At 37.6% G+C, this 21,756-nt stretch overlaps 1 protein-coding gene across 2 annotated transcripts in view; it reads left to right on the top strand.

The window, feature by feature from the left end:
- SLC9B2 (solute carrier family 9 member B2) overlaps positions 1 to 21,756 on the top strand; it is a 52,509-nt gene that overhangs the window by 6,457 nt on the left and 24,296 nt on the right. Inside the window, exons 2-7 of one of the 2 annotated variants that reach the window (XM_032333030.1) lie at positions 4,154 to 4,245; positions 4,930 to 5,110; positions 10,378 to 10,548; positions 15,330 to 15,472; positions 16,304 to 16,431; positions 18,068 to 18,243. In XM_032333030.1, the coding sequence (XP_032188921.1) occupies positions 4,156 to 4,245; positions 4,930 to 5,110; positions 10,378 to 10,548; positions 15,330 to 15,472; positions 16,304 to 16,431; positions 18,068 to 18,243 (889 nt within the window). In that variant the 5' untranslated portion in view covers positions 4,154 to 4,155. Of the gene's footprint in view, positions 1 to 4,110; positions 4,246 to 4,929; positions 5,111 to 10,377; positions 10,549 to 15,329; positions 15,473 to 16,303; positions 16,432 to 18,067; positions 18,244 to 21,756 lie in introns of both variants that reach the window. The other variant, XM_032333032.1, reaches the window with a different exon arrangement.

Here is a 21,756-nt window from a genome sequence, read left to right as displayed (position 1 = left end):
ACCATCTAGTCTTTCCATATTTCCCCACTTTTTATTTTTTTATTCAAGACATCCAAGCACCTCCAGCTTGATCCCAGGACCTGGGATCATGACCTAAGCCTAAGGCAGAGGCTTTAACCCACTGAGCCACCCAGGTGCCCCAAAGTATTTCTTTTAAATTAACTTTCTGGATAACTGATACCTATTTTATTGAATACCACATTTTCTAAACATTCTCTTTACATTTCTAAGCCATACTATATACTTTAATGACTCCTAAAACAGAAAATATTAGCACATCATTTTTTTCCTTTCATTTTCTTGAAGATGTAAAATCATCTTCCTAAACATCTGTTATTATACAGGGGATCCTTCAGGGTGATTCAGGTATGAAGGTTCTTACTGAGAATTCATTTGGTGGCAAGTGACAGAAATCCAACTCAAACTGGTAAGGAATTTATTGGCTTAGCTATAACTGAAAAGGAGCTGCTTCCAGGTATATCAACAATGTGGTTATCAATTTGAGGCTTTCCCTTTCTCTCCTTCCATATTAAGTCACTTCATTCTTTGGAAGGCTTCTCTGTACATCACAAGGATTGCCAATAGTGAGTCTGAGCTTAGCAAACCCAACAAAAAGAAAGCTCTTTCTCAGTGGTTCCAGTGAACACCTTAAAGCTGACTCATTGGCCAGGTGTGGATCACATTCTCATGCCTAAAACAATCATTGTGACTGGGAAAGAAGTTCCCTCATTGGCCAGGCTTGTCCTTATCTTCAGAGCATTGGTAAAGCATGGGGATTGGGAAGGTGAGGAGGACATGAGTTTCAAATGAACCACATAGATGGAGGAAAGAGGAGATGGGGATTATACAAAAGAAAATAATATGCTAGAACCAAAAAGCCAGGGAGAAAGAAGCTTGGCAGGCCAAAACTGCAAATACGGAAAAGATATTTATCCCTATATTTTTAGCCTTAAATTTCTATCTTTCTGTCTCCTTCCTGTCAGCTATCACTCATGCTGCTCTCAGTTTGCCTATGGCAAACTCTTCCTATATTTTAACTTATAAATCATATCTTCTGTGGGTTTGGAAACCAGATGAGCAAAGTCATTTGAGTTGAGAGTTAGTGGACTCTGAGAGCTTCTCCATAAGTTAGGAGTATAAAGTTGGTGCTTTTTAATTGATTTCATGACATATTTTAGACTCTTTAAAAGGTCATTTTTGCATATTCTCGGATTTCTTTGCCAAAACTGTCTTCATGGTAGGGGATACACTATTGTAATGTCAAGACTCAGAATTCCCACAAATTGCATAAATTGTGCAACATGCCAAGTTTGGGTTATTTACATTAAAAGAGAGTAGAATAACTAATAAGGTAAATTCTCAAGGCTCCAATTTAGCCAATAGTTTATGTCTATTAGAACTTGTTAGCTATTTAAAAATATTCTTTATAAATGGCATAATTGGCTGATTTTGGAAATTTAATAAAGGAGTTGATTCTAGTGGCATTGCCCAGGAGTTCTTGTATAATTCTGCTAGCAAGACAGAGAAGAAACGACAACGATGAATCAAGAAGCTAGCCTTGAAATAAAGAGGTAAAAGCCATCATCAAAGAAAATCAATGGGATTAAGTAGTAAATTCTGCAAGACAGGGTGGGGTGGGATGGGGGGGCCCTGTCCTGCTTAATAAGGAAAGCAAAAAGAATCTTAGAGATTTATATTAATTAGGGAAAAGGATTTGAGTGGCTCGTAACCAACACTATTGAATGTTTACTATATGCATGGTTGGAACCACTCTTATCTCCATTTTATAGATAAGGAATTAGTTACAAGGAGGCTAAGAACTTTGGTATATGATGGAACTAGACTATAGACCCACCTTTCTTCAACTCCAGACCCAGCAGACATCACCACTTACGATATGAGGGGTCATTGTCTACATAGAGTAAAGGCCAAGTGCCGTTGTTTGGGATGTGATATCCTGACGTTCCAGCCTCATTTCCCATTGCTCTCAGCCTCCCAGTACATGCTGCAACAAAGTTTCCCCTTACATCCCCCTGGCTTCCATACCTCCATACCTTTAAGACAAGGGTTCTCTGAACCCCACATTTTTTCTGTCAAAATGCCATTCTTTCTAATTGTGAGTCTAAATTTTGGAATGAGTTTATAAATTTTAAAAATCATATCTGCATTTATACACACATATATAATTATACATACATGAATTTGTTATATATGATATATAATAAAAATCAAACTGAAGGTTTTTTGAGATGCCAAGCTGGCCAACACTGTATTTTATAAGGAAGAAAAATAGTGGTTGTGGTGATAATGATGGTGGTAGTGATGGAAAGGATATAATTTTCATTGGAATATTAAATGCAAACATCTTGGCAATTTGTTAATAGAAAATGATTCCTTGAGGCAGGGGTCCTGTCTAATTAATCCTTGTCTTTATGGCCTAGTGTAGTGTGTAGGACATATTAGGTATGTGTTGAATTCGATTATCCCTTCTCCCACATAATTTTCTCTTTGCTTCTACCAGGGTTTTGTAGTTCATACCTCCATTAAAATATCTTCATACTTGTTGCATTTGAAGTAAGATTGATTACTAGTAAAAAGAATACTTGACTAACAGTGATTTCAACAATTGCATCAAAGTTTGGCATCCTAGATTGATGGAGCAATTAAAGGATATCATCAAGGAACCAGCTCTTCCTATCTTTTTTTTTTTTTTTTTAAGATTTTATTTATTTATTTGAGAGAGAGACAGTGAGAGAGAGCATGAGCGAGGAGAAGGTCAGAGAGCAAAGCAGACTCCCCATGGAGCTGGGAGCCCGATGTGGGACTCAATCCCGGGACTCCGGGACCATGACCTGAGCCGAAGGCAGTCGTCCAACCAACTGAGCCACCCAGGCGTCCCCCAGCTCTTCCTATCTTAATTATCACCCTTAGTGCAGGGCTTTTAATTCTCATGGTTGAGAGAGGACCACTGGCCTTCCAGATGGTATATCTACATTCTAGGGAGGAGAAAGAGAAATGTTAAAAGGCAAAGAGTAAACAGTATAATCCTCAAAAAGCCTTGCTTTATTGTCTGGGAATGAAAGCCCTACCCAGGGACTCTCAATTATATCTCATCACACAGAACTGTGACACTTGACCACCTGGAGTTGCCCAAATGAATAGGAATTGGAGTTTTTGGCTTTTCAGCCTATAGCATGGGAAGTCAAGGGCAAAGAGATTGAAGTAGTTGTTTATGGAGTCAACTATAAATCTGTCCTACAGGGTTTTTTTGGTTACTTCATGTAAGTTTATTTTTCCTGGTATATTGTCAACCTACAGAGAACAAAAATATGTTTTTGTAATCTCCAGATTACCCACAATGATTATCAAGGGACAAGGCATCTAAGACATTGTGGCCATTCAATCAATGTTGTATTATTTTCACTTTAATTTAGAAATATGAACATGAAGGAATTAATGATTCTAGTTTATCTGAAAATGATGGAATCCATAGATTTCTCTTCAGTGACTCATTTCAACATTGAAAAATTACTTGGAGCTTTCCTGTTTCATCAATTTGGCCCATTAAAGAGAATAATTTAACAATAATATTGCTTGGCATATTGAAAGAATAACTCAAAAAACAAGGTGGGAGAGAAACCATATAAAAATATTAATAAGGCCTTTACCAAGAGAGGTAAAGGTAAATAAGAATTAGTATAATATATTGCAATCAAAGGAAAGATTAGCAATTGAAAGTTAAGAATAGGGATTCCTGGGTGGCTCAGACAGTTGAACACCTGCCTTCAGCTCAGATCACGATCCCAGGGTCCTGGGAGAGTCCTGCATCCAGTAAGTAGCCTGCTTCTCCCTCTGCCTGCTGCTCCCCTGCTTGTGCCCTCACGTGCTCTCTCTCTCTCTCTCTCTGAAAGATAAATAAATAAGTAAATTTTTTAAAAGAAAATTTTTTGAAAGTTAAGAATAGTCCAATTTAAAGTATTTTAGACCTTGAGAGTTCTAAGGGAAAAAATAAGTGCAAGTCACTCGTTTAAATTGCTCAAAATGCTGCTAAATCCATTCATGTAAATCTCCACCTTGTTCTATATCTATACTATTTCTTCTTTAAAACAGATCCAATTCCTCTTCCCTGTATCATCTTTTTTCTAATTATAAGTCATGGGGGATGAAGATAAAGTCATTGAACATGAAGATTTGGAACCATCTTCAGGAATGGATCACACAGCTTCTGCATATCAAGAAATACAGGTAAACCTATGATCAAATGTAGAACATTCTAACCATTTCCTTAAGGAAGGTACTGTTTCCAAATCTATGATACATTTGTGTTCTCTTCATTTTCCATTACTCTGTTAATAATTCTCCCCATTCTTAATACCCAAACTTGTACAGTAGATTTAACTACCAGTTTTCCTGGTAGTCATTAGTAGCTAGACCCACATAAGGCTGCAAAAATAGAGAGCCTTTGAAATGCTTTGTGTTCCCAACCTAACCCCTGGAATGGTTCTGGTTTCTCCCCTCTCCCTTTTTATTGCTTAAATTCAAGTAGATGAATGAATGTGAATTTGTTTTCACCACAAATAGTTCTCTTTTTCTGGACCACTTTGATATATTTACCAACTATTGCCTTGAATAATACCTTAAACAGGCTAATTTTAAACCCAGTACTACAAACCAAAATAGAATACTATGTGACTCAAGCATTTATAATGTTACCAATAGGGACTCAATGTTAAATACTCCTAAACATAGTTTTGGTTCCAAGCATTTACTCATTAGCTATTAATATAGCTGTGCATTTCCACTATAAAGTGTTAGCCTTGATTCTCGCAATGGAAATTTGATCTGTGATGTGATGGCTCTAACTATAAAAATGTACAGCAAATACATGGTTTTCTGTATTTAAGGTTTCTTAAATTGCTTTAATCCCAGGAGGAAACAGTTATGACCTCCAAAGCAACAGACGCCAAAGAACCAACAGAAGGAAGTAACCTCCTGAATAGCCATGAAAAAAAACTACAAAAACTACCAACTGAATCAAATAATTTGCAAAGACTAAGACAAACATTTTCTTGTCCCCCACATGGTTTTCTGGATAGAGGAATAACAAATGGTATGTAAATGGTAAAAAATAATTCAGAAAGAGAGGGTAAAAGATAAAATTGTTATAATGAGATATTCCAAAATAATATGGTTTAAAGGATAGAAAGAAGTTTACTTCTTTCACACATAAAAACTACTAGGTGAACAATTTACATGGTACTTGGCTCTGCTCCACAAGTCACTGAGGGTCCCATGCTTATGGGTCCACCATCTTCAACATAAGGTTTCCCACAGTGCTGTTGCCACTACCATTGTAGCAAGCAGGGAGAGTAAAAGAGCAGAGATCAATGACATTTTCTTTTTTTGTATCTGAGTAATTTCACAAGATTACATTAGGACTCCAGAAAGAAAAATGATGGAGAAATCACTTGTAATCAGAAAAACACTACATAAACATTGGTTTTAATTATTATTAAATAATGGAACTAATGTCTGAACAAACACAACTCAATGTATCCTATCAAATGAATCCATCGTTCTATAAGTAAGGATCCTAGTTTCCAATTCAACTTATTCCAGTATAATTACAATTACCTAAAATATTTGGGGGCTTTTTCTTTGGGAGTTTATCTCAGCACTATTTCAAATATTATCTTTAGGAGTGGATTTGGTTTTTGGAGGCAGCCAAACATTATTTTGATAAAAGATGGGTGTTCAGTATTGCTATTTTTTGTTCAAAAAAGAAAGTTGTGTGTGTGTGTGTGTGTGTGTGTGTTAACTTTGTACATTGGAGGATATGTAGTATAGCAGGAAAAAGGAGAAGGGGTTTGGAAATTGTCTATACAGGCAAATTTAAAGACAATTTCAAAAATTATGTTGAGGAATGACAGTACCACTGGAGCATATATATGGCTTCCCAAATAATTATGTTGAAGAACATAACACGTTTGATCTAAAAGTTGTGTTTACTAAAAAATAAGACTCATTTCTTTATTGTTATACTTCATTTGTGGGCTCTGAAAGATATTTTACCCTTCTCAGCTGGAACAATGGAAGCCAAGTATAATGTGTTATATTCTAGCCTCCACATGTGGTTTTAATGAAATTAGGTAAGTTCCAAAATATACATCAGTTGATAAGGCAACAGTTAATTTAATACCTATTCTGTCCTTTTTATTATTTTTTAAACTTTCACCATTCAAATTATGGCAGATTTCCAGTTTAAATATTTATAGCAAAAACAGATAGGGATTGCGTTAAGGAAAGAGTATAAATCAATGAAGTAATTTGGAGACTCATTTTTTTAAATTCTATGATCATTGTCCAGAAAGTGGCCTGAGAAATGGGAACTCGTGATATAAAAACACCTCTTTACTTGTTTTCCTGTGCCTCTGTTCCTGAGGCTTACAAGTCTGCTCTTTTTACCTCTGTACTCCTGCCCATGTCCCTTCAGTGTACTTAAGTATTTTTCTTAAGAAGTAGATCTTACATGTGAAAATACGATTTTCCAAAATCACAAATGAGAAGTAAATTACTAACTGAATTAAATGTGATTTAGAGAAACCTTGTAAATGTACACTTATTATGTATTTAGAACTGCATTTTACATATGAGAAAGGAATGTTAGAGTTTTAAAAGAAAAGCAGTCTTGAAGTGGAAAAAATTAATTCATCTTTTGAATTTAGTACAAAACAGGTTTTATTCTGTGATAAGATAAAGTTTAATAGCTGGCAATTCCTCCTTTCCCATTGCACCTCCCATACTACATAGAAATTTCACCTCCTATACCCAAATGGAAAATACAGAGAATTCTTTAGTTATTTCATTGTAATAGCATCATAGTCTACAAAATCTGTAATAATTCTGTAAGGGTTAAAAAATGGGACATTGGATTTGATCTCCAGCAATATGGTAGATGACACTCAATGAACAATCCTATCATTTATGTCAGTGAAAACATCTGAAAATAATATTTTAAGTCTTTTAAACGTACCTGTCATCTGTCAAGAAAACAGGAACTTGTCAGACACCAAAAACAGTATGCCTAGGAGCGATAAATAAGCACTCACATTTGCTTTCACTCTGGAGGCTTCTGCAAATCAACAGCGAACTTGAGATTCATTTTGAGAACCATGAGAGTATAGGAGGCTATGCTTGAGTTTGCCCAGGTTGGGAGATGTTTCATAGGAGACATCATTCTCCCTTCACCCACACCAGGAAGCTGGAACCCAATGTGATGGTGAACTTGAGGTAAACCTGCCGTGTAGAGGTAACCAGCCACTAAACCTTATCTGTCTAAATTGTAGTGTACCTGGAGGAAGGAAGAATCTCCACTAAAAATGTGGAGCTTCACACTGATCCGTATTTCAAAGTCACAGAAAAAACTCAAGCTGCAAATATATTTTAAAATTAGTCCCAGGGGCGCCTGGGTGGCTCAGTGGGTTAACCCTCTGCCCTCGGCTCAGGTCATGATCTCAAGGTCCTGGGATCCAGCCCTGCATGGGGCTCTCTGCTCAGAGGAAGCCTGCTTCCCCCTCTCTCTGCCTACCTCTCTGCCTCCTTGTGATCTCTCTCTCTGTCAAATAAATAAATAAAATCTTGTTTTAAAAAAATCTTTTTTTAAGAAAATCTTTTTTTTTAATCTTTTTTTAAAAAGATTTTATTTATTTATTTGACAGAGAGAGAGAGATCACAAGTAGGCAGAGAGAGAAAGAGAAGCAGGCTCCCTGCCTAGCAGAGAGCCCGATGTGGGGCTTGATCCCAGGACCCTGGGATCATGACCTGAGCTGAAAGCAGAGGCTTTAACCCACTGAGCCACCCAGGTGCCCCAAATAAAGAAAATATTTAAAAAAAAAAAAAAAAAAAGTTCACCATCTTTAAAAATAGTCCCAGATTGTTAAGATTCTAAGCACATGGTAGGAACAAATTCAGATCCTATCTGAGAAAACTCACATTCACCTCCACCAATTCCCAAAGACAAAGTTTCAGGGAAGAGCTCACTGTTGCCAAAAAAAACAAAACAAAACAAACAAAAACAGAAATCACAACACACACAAAGAAATAGATTTCAAAAATTTGCATTATCAGGAAATAAAATATAAAATATTCTCAATATCTATAAAGAAGTAAATGAGGTAGGAAATATAAAACAAGTAACTGTTTATAAATATTAATTGATTTTAATAAGCACCAAATGAACTTCTAGAAATGAAAGACATGGTACAGTAATTGAAATTCAAAACCCAGTAGATCAGGCAGCAGAGTAAGTGAAAAGAAGATCGATAATCTAGCAACTAGATGTGAAGACATTACAAAGCAGTACACACACAAAAATATGGACAGCATGAAAACTAGGGTTAGGCAAATGGAAAAAGGACTGTGACTATTTAATTATTTCATCATTGTTCCAGCAAAAGAGAATAAGAAGAATGGCAAAGAGGAAATATTTGAAGAAATAAAGATGAATGTTCCAGAATTGATGGAAAACATAAATTCCAAGCAAACTAAAAGGAAGCTGTACTGAAATTAAACATAAGTACTGAACACATCACACTGAAATTGCAGAAAACCAGAGAAAAAAATAAAGATCTTTAAAACAGCCAAAGAAAAAGATTTCCCTAAAAGAGACTTAAAAACAATAATGAAAGCCAGAAAACCAAGGAATAGTATTTTCAAGGAAGTGGGAGAAAGTAACTCTCAGCCTAGAAGTGTATACCCTGGAAAACTATCTTTCAAGAATGAGAATAAAGGTAATGCAAATAAATAAAACCAAGAATTACTGCCAACAGATCTTCATGAGAAATATAGTGTACTCTGATACAGTGTTTCTGTACCATGAATTAATTCATATATGATGGTAAATAAGGAATTGTGTCAGTATAATATGAAATGTTGCATTAGTACATATTTTTTCCTGTCATGCTTACATTTTGCATCATCAAGCAATAGCACATGAATGCAAAACACACTGAAAAGCAAAAACAGACCAAAAAAGATCAGGTGTATGGTTTCTTACAGTTAAAGATAAAGTCTTACTAAAATGAGGACTTTTCATTTTCTTTTTAAGGATTGTACTTATTTATTTGACAGAGAGAGAGAGAGAGAACAAGCAGGGAGAACTTCAGGAAGTGAGAGAAGCAGGTTTCCCACTGAGGAAGGAGCCCAATGTGGGACTCAATCCCAGGACCCGGGGGTCATGACCCAAGCCAAAGGCAGCCACTTAACCAACTGAGCCAACCAGGCTTCCCTAAAATGAGGACTTTTAAAAAAGCTGAACTCCTTCAGGCTGTTAGTTACTGGCTTAGGGGCTTCAAAGATTTTTCAACTTCTACACCATTAAACTGTCTAATGAAACCACATATGGATGTAGAAGATGACAGTACAGTTAAAATCGCTGCCAAAACTTTTTCCTCAGTTAAAACAACAACACATATTTGATTGATGGAAAAAACTGTAATCTGGATCAGATTTAGATGGAACTGCTTTCTATAGAAAGCAAATGCTTTGAGGATTCTACATGTTGAAGTTGTGTGTTTCCAGGGATTAAGTCTGAAAAAAAGAGACCATGAGATACAAATGTCAGTGGAGATTTAACTGTACTGGTACTTTTATTAGGATTCTTATGTTTTTTGTCAGTACTTTGGTCACAAATTCTGAGTTTTGAGTGGTCTGCCCAACTGTTTTCTGAGGAGTCTTTTTGTTTTCAGCATACAATTTAGTACAACACAAACTTTTCAAACAAGGAAACATTTCATAACCTAATAGAAATGTCTTTATTAAAGAAAATTCTTCAGGCAACAAAATAATTATCCCAGATAAAAGGGTTGAGTTAGCATAACGAATAATGATCAAAATAGAAAATAGATGAATATATGGATAATTCCAAACAAACATTGTCTATAGAAAAGAAACAAAAACTATTTAATTCACGACAGAACTAAAAATACTTGAATGTGATTGTTCAAGCATTTTCCTGTTCCTATGAAGATAATAGAGATAGCCAATGTTACTTTTTTTTATTAACTAGTGACTATTTTTGGTAAAATTATAAAGAAAAATAGGGTAATGGTGTAAAAAAAAAGTTTCTTCTGGCAGTGTGGAAGGAGATTGGGAATGGGATCAAGAGGGGCCATAGGTGGATCCAAAGGCACTGGTAATTGCCTATTTTTTAAGATGGTTGGGAATTACCCAGTTGTTCATGTTACTAATGTTCTTTAAAATTTACACATGGTTATAAATGTATGTATGTATATTCAACATTTTTAAAATTTTTACATTATACTAAAACCTGCATATGACAAGTTACTGGTTAAAACTAGTTTTCCTGGTTTATTTCAGTTACCATGGTGGTTCTTCTCTGGGCTGTAGTTTGGTCAATTACTGGCAGCGAATGTCTTCCTGGAGGAAACCTATTTGGAATTATAATCCTATTCTATTGTGCCATCACTGGAGGTAAACTTTTGGGGCTCATTAAGTTACCTACATTGCCTCCACTGCCTCGTCTTCTAGGTAAGTGCTAAACACTTACTGTTTTCTTCAAGAATATATCATATCTTGGGGCGCCTGGGTGGCTCAGTGGATTGGGTCTCTGCCTTCAGCTCAGGTCGTGATCTCAGGGTCCTGGGATCAAGCCCCGTGTCAGGCTCTCTGCTTGTGGGGAGCCTACTCCCCCCCCCCACCCCTCTACCTGCCTCTCTGCCTATTTGTGAACTCTGTCAAATAAATAAATAAAATCTTTTAAAAAAAGAGTATATCATATCTTAAAAATTGTAGTTTGGAAAGCTTTTGGAAATAGATATAAAATATTTCTGTATTTGCTGTGCTGGCACCAAAAGCCAATTGTTAAGTTTTGAGTTAAACACAGCAATTTTTAAAAAGTAAATTAAATTTGCAATTTTAATTTCAACTTCAATTAAATAATTTGCATTAAAAACAAAACCAATAGATACTCAAAACTGATCACTTCCTAATTATTTTATGTCACGACCAGTGCGACAAATCGACCAGGAACATGAGGGTAAGAGGATGAAGAAAAGAACTCGAGAAGCAGAGAGATGGGGGCAGGAGGAGCACTGAGGAGGATGTCCAACAGTGCCGATTTTATTCCACATCTTACAAGCATTTATAAGGCAGACCACAATAGTCAGATACCTCAAGATCCTATAACAAGTTTTACATTAACTACTAACAAATCTCGTGATGCCAGGTAATCACGGCTAATGCCATTAGCTACTACTGATACAAGAAGTTACAATCAACCAGGGAGTGGATTATGGGAAGTACAGGAACAACAAGGACCAACTAAGAATTTATGACCCTGACCACATTGTTCCCTTCTGTAGGGAGAACGTGTGGGAAGTCACGTAGGCAAGCGCACATAGCACAGACCCTTTCTCAGTGTTACTCAACTTTCCTGTCCTTAACCCCTTATCAAGACGTCCGGACTTTAAAGGAGACACAAGTCAGGGCCTGGTTTGATCCACGACTCCAACTATGCCGTGGCCTCCAACAATTTTACTGCATTTTCCCCTTATCTGTGCTCTTAAAATTATAGAACTAATATATAATGGTGTGCCACTGGCTAGCTCTTCCCAATTGCACGTTTGTTGACATCATGTTGGTAGGTTAACATCAACCATGGTAGAAGTAACTATAAGATAGAAGTCAGCAAATGCTGCAAAACAGGGCTCAATGTATTGCAAGTCACTCACATCATTGACAAAGAAGTGAAGGGGTCATCTGCCAAATCAATATCAGGAGGCCGTATCCATCCAGACCATCAGCAAAGGAAACAGTGTTCCAGGGAAGTCATTTTCACGTTCATTTGGAGAATAAAAAATGCTTCCTCATTCCCCTCCACCAAAACTCCAAAAGAAACTCTTAACATATTTTTGAGTTCTTATTAGATTATTATTTCTTTTGAACTGTGTTCATTTCAGCATTCTTTGTAATGAAAGGCCTGAAAATTTTCTTGAAGTCCATTAACTGATCGAGAAATTACAGGACTTCCAAACATGAGATACTATTGCAACTATTTTTTTTAAAGACTTGTTTATTTACTTGAGAGGGTTGCAGGAGGAGAGAATCTCAAGCAGACTCCCTGATGAGCATGGAGCCTGGTGCAGGGCGCAGTCCCACCATCAGGACCTGAGCTAAAACCAAGAGTCAAACACTCAACCAACTGAGCCCCCCAGGCACTCTGACACTGCTGCAACTATTAAAAAAATGAGGCACAGAATAGAATATGTTGTACATAGGTACAGAAGCATGCTTAAATTGGTATAGAAACCCTCAAGAGTGAAAAACTTTAGTGAATGAAGATCAAAAGTTTGCAGTCATGATGTCTTGTACTTATCTCTTTATACATGTAAGTAGTGTTTTAATTTACCACGAGCATAGGGTATCCTTATTATTCTTTCAAAAACAACAATTGTAGGCCAGTTCATACTTGCAAAAATTCTGGAAAGACCCTGACTGCAGAATTCAGAACTTAAGAGACCTTCTAGATTAAATGGCAGTTGTGAGAGACGCTTGGAAGTGATGCTTCTTGGTCTAACGGGGTCTGGAGCAAGTCACAAAAACTGTGTTTGTAATTAGCTTCTATTCTCTTAGCTTACACACAGAACATTTCAACATTAGTAGGTTTGTTTAATCATTTAATGTGTCATGCTTGTAAGGACGTGGTGAACAGAGGATACTGCTGGGAAAGAACAGAGGCTGGCAGCCTCACAATGTCTGACAGAGAAGTCTTTCCCATTATAGGGGCATGTGGGATCAGCAAGGGCACAATTCTCTCACAAACGCCTCAGCTCCCTCAGTCACTGTCAACTACTTACATTTCCCAGAATGTATCACACATCATCTTCACACCTTGGAAGAAGCTGTTAACCCATCCAGAAACTTTTCAACTCCCAGCCCCTTCTTCCTTTCTCTGAATCCCTCTGACTCACCCCTCCTGTCTGAGTTCATTCAATACTTCCACAAAACTGAGGTTATCAGTTCGTTTGCTCCCCAGTGGCTGAAAGCTTGTTGACGTGAAGTACCAAGTTTTGTTCATTATTATATTTCTAATACCTACTATGGTGTCTAAAATACTGAAGGCAGGGCTCCTGGGTAGCTCAGTCAGTGAAGCCTCTGCCCTCAGCTCATGTCATGATCCCAGGGTCCTGGGATTCAGCCCCACTTTGGGTTCCCTACTCAGTGGGAGTCTGCTTCTCCCTCTCCCTTTGCCCCTCCATCTCACTCATGCTTTCTTTCTCTCTCTCAAATAAATAAATAAAATCTTTTTAAAAGTTAAAAAAATTTAAAATACTGAAAGCATTAGATAAATGTTGAAAGGCTGAACAAAAGAGTCAGCAGCTGACATGACAAAACAATGTCTATTTTATCATAACTCACCTATAGGCCTTTGCAAAGCAAGTTATATATTTTGTATCAAGTTATCTGGCTTGAAGGTAAAATAGAACCCATACAGGTATTTGTTGACAATTCAGGTAATCCAACATAGCAAATAATTTCAGGAGCTGCTTGCTATTTGCACACAAAAGGGTAACTGAATTGGGTATTGTATTAAAATATTCTGTTTAGAATTTGACCACATTTCTATCCAAATACTGCATCCTATTTCTCCCTTGCAGGTTCAATAATTTAGGAACAATTAGTGATTCTAATCATTTTTTAAAGATTCATTTATTCATCTTAGAGGTAGAGAGAGGAGAGTAGGGGCAGAGGAAGAGAATCTTTAAGCTGACTCCAAATGAGCGTGGACCCCAACATGGGGCTCTATCCCACAACCCTGAGATCATGACCTGAGCTGAAACCAAGAGCCAGATGCTTAACTGACTGAGCCACCCAGTTGTCCCTGATTCTAATCATTTTTATCTGCACATTAAAGCCTTTTTTTTAGCTCCTCTAATTTAACATATTATTGTAATTTTTTTATCAAAAGTTTGACTTTATTTCATCTAGGGACTAAGCATAAAGGATGTGGTTCCTGGGATTATAAGGTAGTCTTTTTCACACCTGAAGTGATAGGAAATAGCTGGCAGAATGGCTAAAATAGACAACAAAAGAAAAACAAGTGTTGGGAAGGACGTAGAGAAAGGGGAACCCTCTTGCGCTGTTGCTGGAAATGCAAACTGGGGCAGCCACTCTGGATAACAGTATGAAGGTTCCTCAAAAAGCTAAAAATGGAACTGCCCTGCAACCCAGAAATTACACTCCTAGGTATTTACCCGAAGAATCCAAAAATAGTAATTCAAAGGGACACATGCATCCCAATGTTTATAGCAGCAGTATCAATAATAGCCAAATTACGGAAATAACCCAAACATCCATCTACTGATGAATGCATAAGGAAGATGTGCGATATATATATATATATATATATAAAAAATAGGATATCATTGAGCCATAAAAAAGAATGAAATCTTGCCATTTACAAGGACATGGATAGAGCTAGAGAGTATTATGCTAAGTGACATAAGTGAGAAAAAGACAAATACCATATGATTTCACTCATATGTGGAATTTAAGAAACAAAACAGTTGAACATGGGGGGGGAGACAAATCAGAAAACAGACTCTTTTTTACAATTTTACATTCAATTAATTAACATATAATTTATTATTGGTTTCAGAGGACAGGTCTGTAATTCATCAGTCTTACATAACATCCAGTGCTTATTACATCGCATGCCCTCCTTAAAGCCCACCACACAATTACCCCATCCCTCACCTCTCTCCCCTTCAGAAAGCCCTCAGTTTGTTTCCTATGATTACGAGTCTCCTGGGGCACCTGAATGGCTAAGTCAGTTAAGTGTCTGCCTTCAGCTCAGGTCACGATCCCAGAGCTCTGGGATCAAGCCCCACATGGGGCTCGCTGCTCAGTGGGGAGCCTGCTTCTCCCTTTCCCACTCCCCCTGCTTGTGCTCCGTCTCTCTGTCACTCTCTCTGTCAAATAAATAAGTAAAATATTTTTTTTAAGAGTCTCTTATGGAGGAAAACAGACTCTTAACTATAGAAAACAAACTGATGGTTACGGGGGGGGGGGTTAAATAGGTGATGGGGATTAAGGAGGGCACTTGTAATGAGCACCAGGTGATGTATGGAAGTGCTGAATCACTATACTGTACACCTGAAACTAATATTACACTGTATGTTAACTAATTGGAATTTAAATAAAAACTTTTAAAAAAGAATATTAAAGAGACATGAACCCAAAAATAAAGTGCCAAAAATATTTTCTGTATTTGTATACTAACTTAAAAGTTGTTGGCGTCTTCATCCTAGGCATGCTGCTTGCTGGGTTTCTTCTCAGGAATATCCCTGTCATCAGTGATAACATACAGATCAAGCACAAGTGGTCTTCTGCTTTGAGAAGCATAGCCCTGTCTGTCATATTGGTCCGTGCTGGCCTTGGACTTGATTCAAAGGTATGAAGTATAAATTTCTAGTTGTTGACCACGAATTGTGTTCTTCCAATACTGCAGTTCTTGGGACTCACTGAGCTTTAGACACTATGTGTGACAGTCTCAAGAAGAGAATGGAGTTTATTTCATTCAGGACGACTATTCCCAGAAGAGGTCCCATATTTTTTTCTTGGAGCATTGTGGAATTACTGTCTGGGGACAGCACTAAGAATAAAGGCTCCCCTTTTCTCTGACAGAGATCTAGGTCATCCTTGTAAATAATGGTCATGAGAGAAAATACTACATTTTTGGTGTGCAAAGCCATATGCTAGTATTTAGGGCTAACTATACCAGCTCAAGAAGCTGTGTGGTACATAAGATGAGTCTCAAGCATGCTTATTTTAGTGCGATTTCTAATGCATGTTTTTGAATGAGGGAATGAATGTTCTTACAGATGAAGATTTTCACTCTGGCCTCTTTATTTAAAAAGTTAATTCAGAGTGTTCAATCAGCTAGTTTGGGTATTACTGAGCACAGACTCTAGAACATCCTGCCTGAGTTCAAACCTAGCTGCATAACTCACCAATTTCATGATCTTGGGCAACTGACTTTAACTGGTGCATTTTTAGATGAAGATGTCTAAAAATAATGGGGATAATAATATTATCTATATCATAAGGTTGCTATGAGGACTGAAAACACTTAGAACACTGAAATGTTTGTTAAATAAAACTCATTACCTAGAAAATTTATGATAACCCAGACATGGTCTGAGTACTGAAGAAAAACTATTAATGTCATAATCTCTTCCTGTCTTTATAGGATTATTTTAGCATCTCTATTTGTATATTTCAGGCCCTGAAGAAGTTGAAGGGTGTTTGTGTAAGATTATCCATGGGTCCTTGCCTGGTGGAGGCGTGCACGTCTGCTCTTCTTGCCCACTTCCTAATGGGTTTACCATGGCAATGGGGATTTATACTGGGGTAATGGTTTTTCTTTGTCATATGAAAATAATGCAGGGATGTTGAGGGCTTTCTCTGATTCCATACAAGAGAATCCGTAACAGGGATGCCTGGGTGGCTCAGTTGGTTGAGCAGCTGCCTTCGGCTCAGGTCATGATCCCAGCGTCCTGGGATCGAGTCCCACATCGGGATCCTTGCTCCGCAGGGAGCCTGCCTCTCCCTCTGACTCTGCCTTCCACTCTGTCTGCCTGTGCTCGCTCTCGCTCGCTCTCTCTCTGACAAATAAATAAATAAAATCTTAAAAAAAAAAAAAAGAGAATCCGTAACAAATTTTCTTAAGGATGTCAGAAATTACAACATAGATATTCTAGCATCATCTAAATATTATAACTTCAAAATATACTGTGTATAGAATATCTCCAACTGGGCCCTGGGTGGCTCAGTCATTAAGCATCTGCCTTTGGCTCAGGTCATGATCCCAGGGTCCTGGGATAGAGCCAGGGAGCCTGCTTCTCTCTCTGTCCCTCCCCCTTCCTGTGTTCCCTCTCTCACTGTGTCTGTCTCTGCCAAATAAATAAATAGAATCTTTAAAAAACAAACAAACAAAAAACCCTAAACCTTTAAAAAAGAAAAAAGAGTATCTCTAACTTTCGCAACGATTATGATGTAAACTATTGAAAAAGTAATGGTCTTTTACCTACACCTGATGCCATGCTGGTAAGAGAAATGCCACCTTTCAACCTCAAAGTCTGTGCAAAAGATAATAAATACGTCAACAGTAATCAACCCCTAATGCTGTTTTTCTCCTTCTGACACCAGACAATTATGATTAGGTGGTTCTGCTGTCTCTTCCTTCCACTGACAGTTCTTCAAGTCAACAAGGTCAACAGCCATGAGAAGTAAATAAATGTGAAAGTACTTAGTAAGAATTTAGTACTAATAAGTAGGCAAGAAATTCTTACTTTTTATGGTGGAGACTGTGAAACTGTACTGCCTGGATTCCAATCCCAGCCCTGTGACTTTCCAGTACGTGACCTTTGGCAAGGTCATGAATCCCTCCACATCTCAATCTCCTAATTTGCAGAATGAAGATAAGATTGTTGGATTAAATTAGTTAATATATGTAAAGGACTTAAAATAGTGTTTGGCACCCAGTAACCACCGTATAACATTTTCTGCTGTTAACAGCTCTTACTGGGGTTGCTGTAGCCAGCACTGCCATTATGGCCTTCTCTAATCCATTGTCTATATTACGTACCAAGTCCCGACAGATGGTCTAACATCAGTCAGTTCCAATTTAAAAAGTCCACAACTGTGTTTTTCAGCCGTCATACCATGAATGTGTGTGTTTACTTTTAAAGGCAGATTCTTGAAACTTAACCCCATGAGGGCTTCCTTACCACCCATAATTATGTATTTCCCAGAAACCTAAGTAGTTCCAGTACGACTTGTTTGTGGCCACACTTGGAAAAAGGGCTCTATAGAATTTGTGTGTGTGTGTGTGTGTGTGTGTGTGTGTGTTTCTGGCTTAGTGCTTTGCTGCCATTTGTAGTTGTTTAAAGTGTAACTTCTAAAACGGTAGAGTTTACTAGAATTTCCACAACAGTAATAACAATGAGTAAAGTGCTATCAACTGTTTAAAGTGCTGCCTACTTAGTTTTGTTTTAGGTGCTGTATCTCCAGCTGTCGTGGTACCCTCAATGCTCCTTTTGCAGGAAGGAGGCTATGGGGTTGAAAAAGGCATCCCGACCTTACTCATGGCTGCTGGCAGCTTCGATGACATTCTGGCTATCACTGGCTTCAACACATGCTTGGGCATGGCCTTTTCCACAGGTAAACTGGTCAGTTCACAATGAGCTGTTCTCTTATGCTGTAAAGACATAAATTATGATGTGACAAGCTAGGCATATTTGCTTGATAGTTGAATAAGGCAGACTGAAATAGAGAAAGCAACTCCAAGAGTTAGTTCTATACCCAAAGAGGGGCCAGTAGCTTTCTATTTTATTCCCTTCAACCTCTGGACATGGACTCTGCAAGTGGTCTGATAAGTGCATTAGTGGGTGATCCAGAGTAGCCAGGTTTAAGGAAGGATTTGAATGGCTTTTGCAATGAGCCTTCTGGGAAAGTGAAATATTGCAGACTTCACACATAGAAGAGTAGGTTTTTCAAAGAGCACAAATAACCTGCAAGCCGTCCAAGCAGAAGGAGCAGCATTCTTCTAAAATAGGTATAGTTGGTGCGCCTGGGTAACTCAGTGGGTTAAGCCTCTGCCTTCGGCTCAGGTCATGATCCCAGGGTCCTGGGATTGAGCCCCGCATCGGGCTCTCTCCTCAGCAAGGAGCCGGCTTCCTCCTCTCTCTCTGCCTGCCTCTCTGCCTACTTGTGATCTCTGTCTGTCAAATAAATAAATAAAATCTTTAAAAAATAAAATAAAATAAAATAGGAATAGTTTCTGCTCTCTTCCTTTTAACAATTTATGGGCAATAACCACAATGATTTTAATGTGTATCTTATTAGTATTTACCAGTGTCCGATATGGATATATTTTGTGCTAAATAGTAATAAGAGAAGGGCGCAAGGCACTGTTTGTCCCACACTATTATCAACACTTTTACTCTCCTTTAACACAGTACAAGTTTCTTTTTAATCCGTGTCCGAGATTGGGAGATAAGATCTGCAATTCAATATTATTGGCAAAATGTAATTGTGGCACAAGTTTAGTTTCCAAGAATTATGGGAATTATGGGAAACACTTTCTTGAAAGGTCATATGTTCTCAGTTTCTCTACCCCCATCTTCCCAATTACAATTTATGCTGATTACCTAGAACCTCACCTCTTCCCACTGTCCTAACATTGCCTTTAGACATCCAATCACTAAATTAATCTTACCAAAATATAGTTCTCATAGTGTTACTTTGTGGTACAAGAACCAATGAGGATTTGCTATTACCTATAAGATCAAATCTATACTCTTGTTTTTATTTTCATTCTACTGTATGTGTCCAAACATGTTCTCACTGATCTCCTGGTATGCTTCTTTATTTATTTTGTTATTTGTTATTTATTTATTTTATTTTGTTACTTTATTATTTTCTCTTTCCCAGCTTTATTGAGGTATACGTGACAAATTTTAAGACATTTAAAGCATGTGGTGTGATGCCTAGTATACATGTATACATTCTGAAATGATCCTCTTGTTGAATTAAATAACAATTCCATTACCTCACATATTTACCTTTTGTTGTTGTTGTTGTTGTTGTTGTTGAGAACATTTAAGCTCTACTTTCTTAGCCAATTTCATTTATCCAATATAGTTAACAGTTACCATGTTAAACATTAGATCCTCAGACCTCATTCATCTTATTGTGAAAGTTTGTGCCCTTTTACCAGCCTCTCCCCTTTTCCCCTACCCCCTAACCCCTGACAACCACTTTTCTACTCTCAGTGTCTGAGTTAAACTTTCTGTTTGTTTGCATCTTTGAAACAGTGTTCTCAACCTCAGTTGTACACTAGAATTACCTGGGGAGCTTTTAAAAGTACTCATCTGTGGGCACCACCTCAGACCAATTAAATCAGAGCCTTTGGGAATGGAAAGCAGGCATCAGAGTTTGCATTAGAACCATAGGGGTTGGAAAGAAGAGAAATTGGGGAGGTGAGGGAAGGCTTACTGGGGTTTTCATAATCTGGGGAGTGTGGGCTATGGATAGTTTAAGAATTTTCCTAGTCAACAATGCTATGTTCTCTCTGCCCTGCTCCACTAAATGTAGTGCTTAGACATTTTGGGTGGGAACTACCTGGAACCTTCTAAAAGGTGGATCACAAGCCCTGCCAGGCTTACTGAATCAGAAATTTAGAGGTGTGTCCAAGAAGTCTTTTTTTCTTTCTTAAGCAACTTTACATACCAGGGACTAAAACTAATTAGTTAATTTCTACACATTTATAGTAAATTATTTACTGTAATTGCTTGAGACATATCACAGCTAGATGCTTCTGACAGTCACGCCATCACCTAACAAAGAGCTGCTCTAGCAAAATAAAATTACTACTGAGGTAATTACTTTTTTAAATAAGAGAGATGATTGAAACTATCAGGAAGGAAAAACGGTTGCCCCTCTACCCACCTTAGGTCCATTGGCTGGGGCCCTGTAAATCAGACTGACAAATACAAATTAACAAGAAAAAAACAGTTTGCCAGCCTGTGCACCAAGCTTACAGAGGGGAGTACTCAGTGATGACTAACTCAAAGGGGTGCTTAGAATTTGGGAGCTTATCTCTATGGCATCTGAGCAAAGAACAATAATTTTGTAGAGAAGTGCAAGGTAAAGGACAAGAACTTAGCTGTTGAAGGCAGCAAATTGTGGAAAGGCAAATTGGGACACTAATGGTAGCGAGGGCTGCTTTTAGCAAAGTTTGTTACACAGATTCCTCTGATGCCATCTTTAGGCTGATAAGAGCCTGAAGTTGTCTCAGCAGTTAACTTCTGTCCTTCCTGGTCGAGGGGAGAAGGACACTTTAAAAAGGTATGTTCTTCTTTTAGGTAAATAGGAAAGATGGACATCTTTTCTTGATTCTGTTTCTTCTCAGTTGCCTTCTGCTCAAAATAATCCTTATGTGAAAGTGGCCTACCTTGGGATGGCATGTTCTGTTACCCTAAACTACCGTATTGAGAAACCACATAACTAGTTAGTACATTTTTTTCTTAGAACGGTGTGGGAGAAAGTTCCTTATGTGTTTGAGCAATTTATTATAATTTTCTGTACAATGTGCTAACAGGTTTTTAAAATTATTCTAAATTCTGTTTGCTATGGAAGAAAATAGAGGCTCTACTTACCTATATATTCCTTGCTTAATTGTTTTTGGGGGCTTTTGTTAGTTTGATTTTTTTATGTCAAGTTTTTTTAATCCCTGTTAGTATAAAGTGTAATATTAGCTTCAGGAGTAGAATTTAGGGATTCATCACTTACATACAATGCCCAGTGCCCATGAGAATACATGCCCTCCATAACACCCATGACCCATTTAGCCCATCCCTTATCCACTTTCACTCCAGAAACCCTGTTTGTTCTCTCTAGTTAAAAGTCTGTTTCTTTTTTTTTTATCCCTCTCTCTCATTTTTATCCCTATGTTCCTCTGTTTCATTTCTTATTCCACGCATGAGTAAAATCATATGGTATTTGTCTCTGACTATCTAGCTTAGCATAAAACTCTCAAGCTCCATCCATGTCATTGCAAATAGCAAGATTTCATTCTTTTTCATGGCTGAGTAATATTCCATTATTTTACCACCTCTTCTTTATCCATTCATCAGTCAGTGGACATTTGGGCTCCTTCTATAATTTAGTTAT

This window comes from Mustela erminea, chromosome 2 (assembly GCF_009829155.1).
Source record: "Mustela erminea isolate mMusErm1 chromosome 2, mMusErm1.Pri, whole genome shotgun sequence".
Taxonomy (NCBI): Eukaryota; Metazoa; Chordata; class Mammalia; order Carnivora; family Mustelidae; genus Mustela; species Mustela erminea.
Note: the sequence above shows the minus strand (reverse complement) of the source record. Positions and strands in the feature narration are given on the sequence as shown.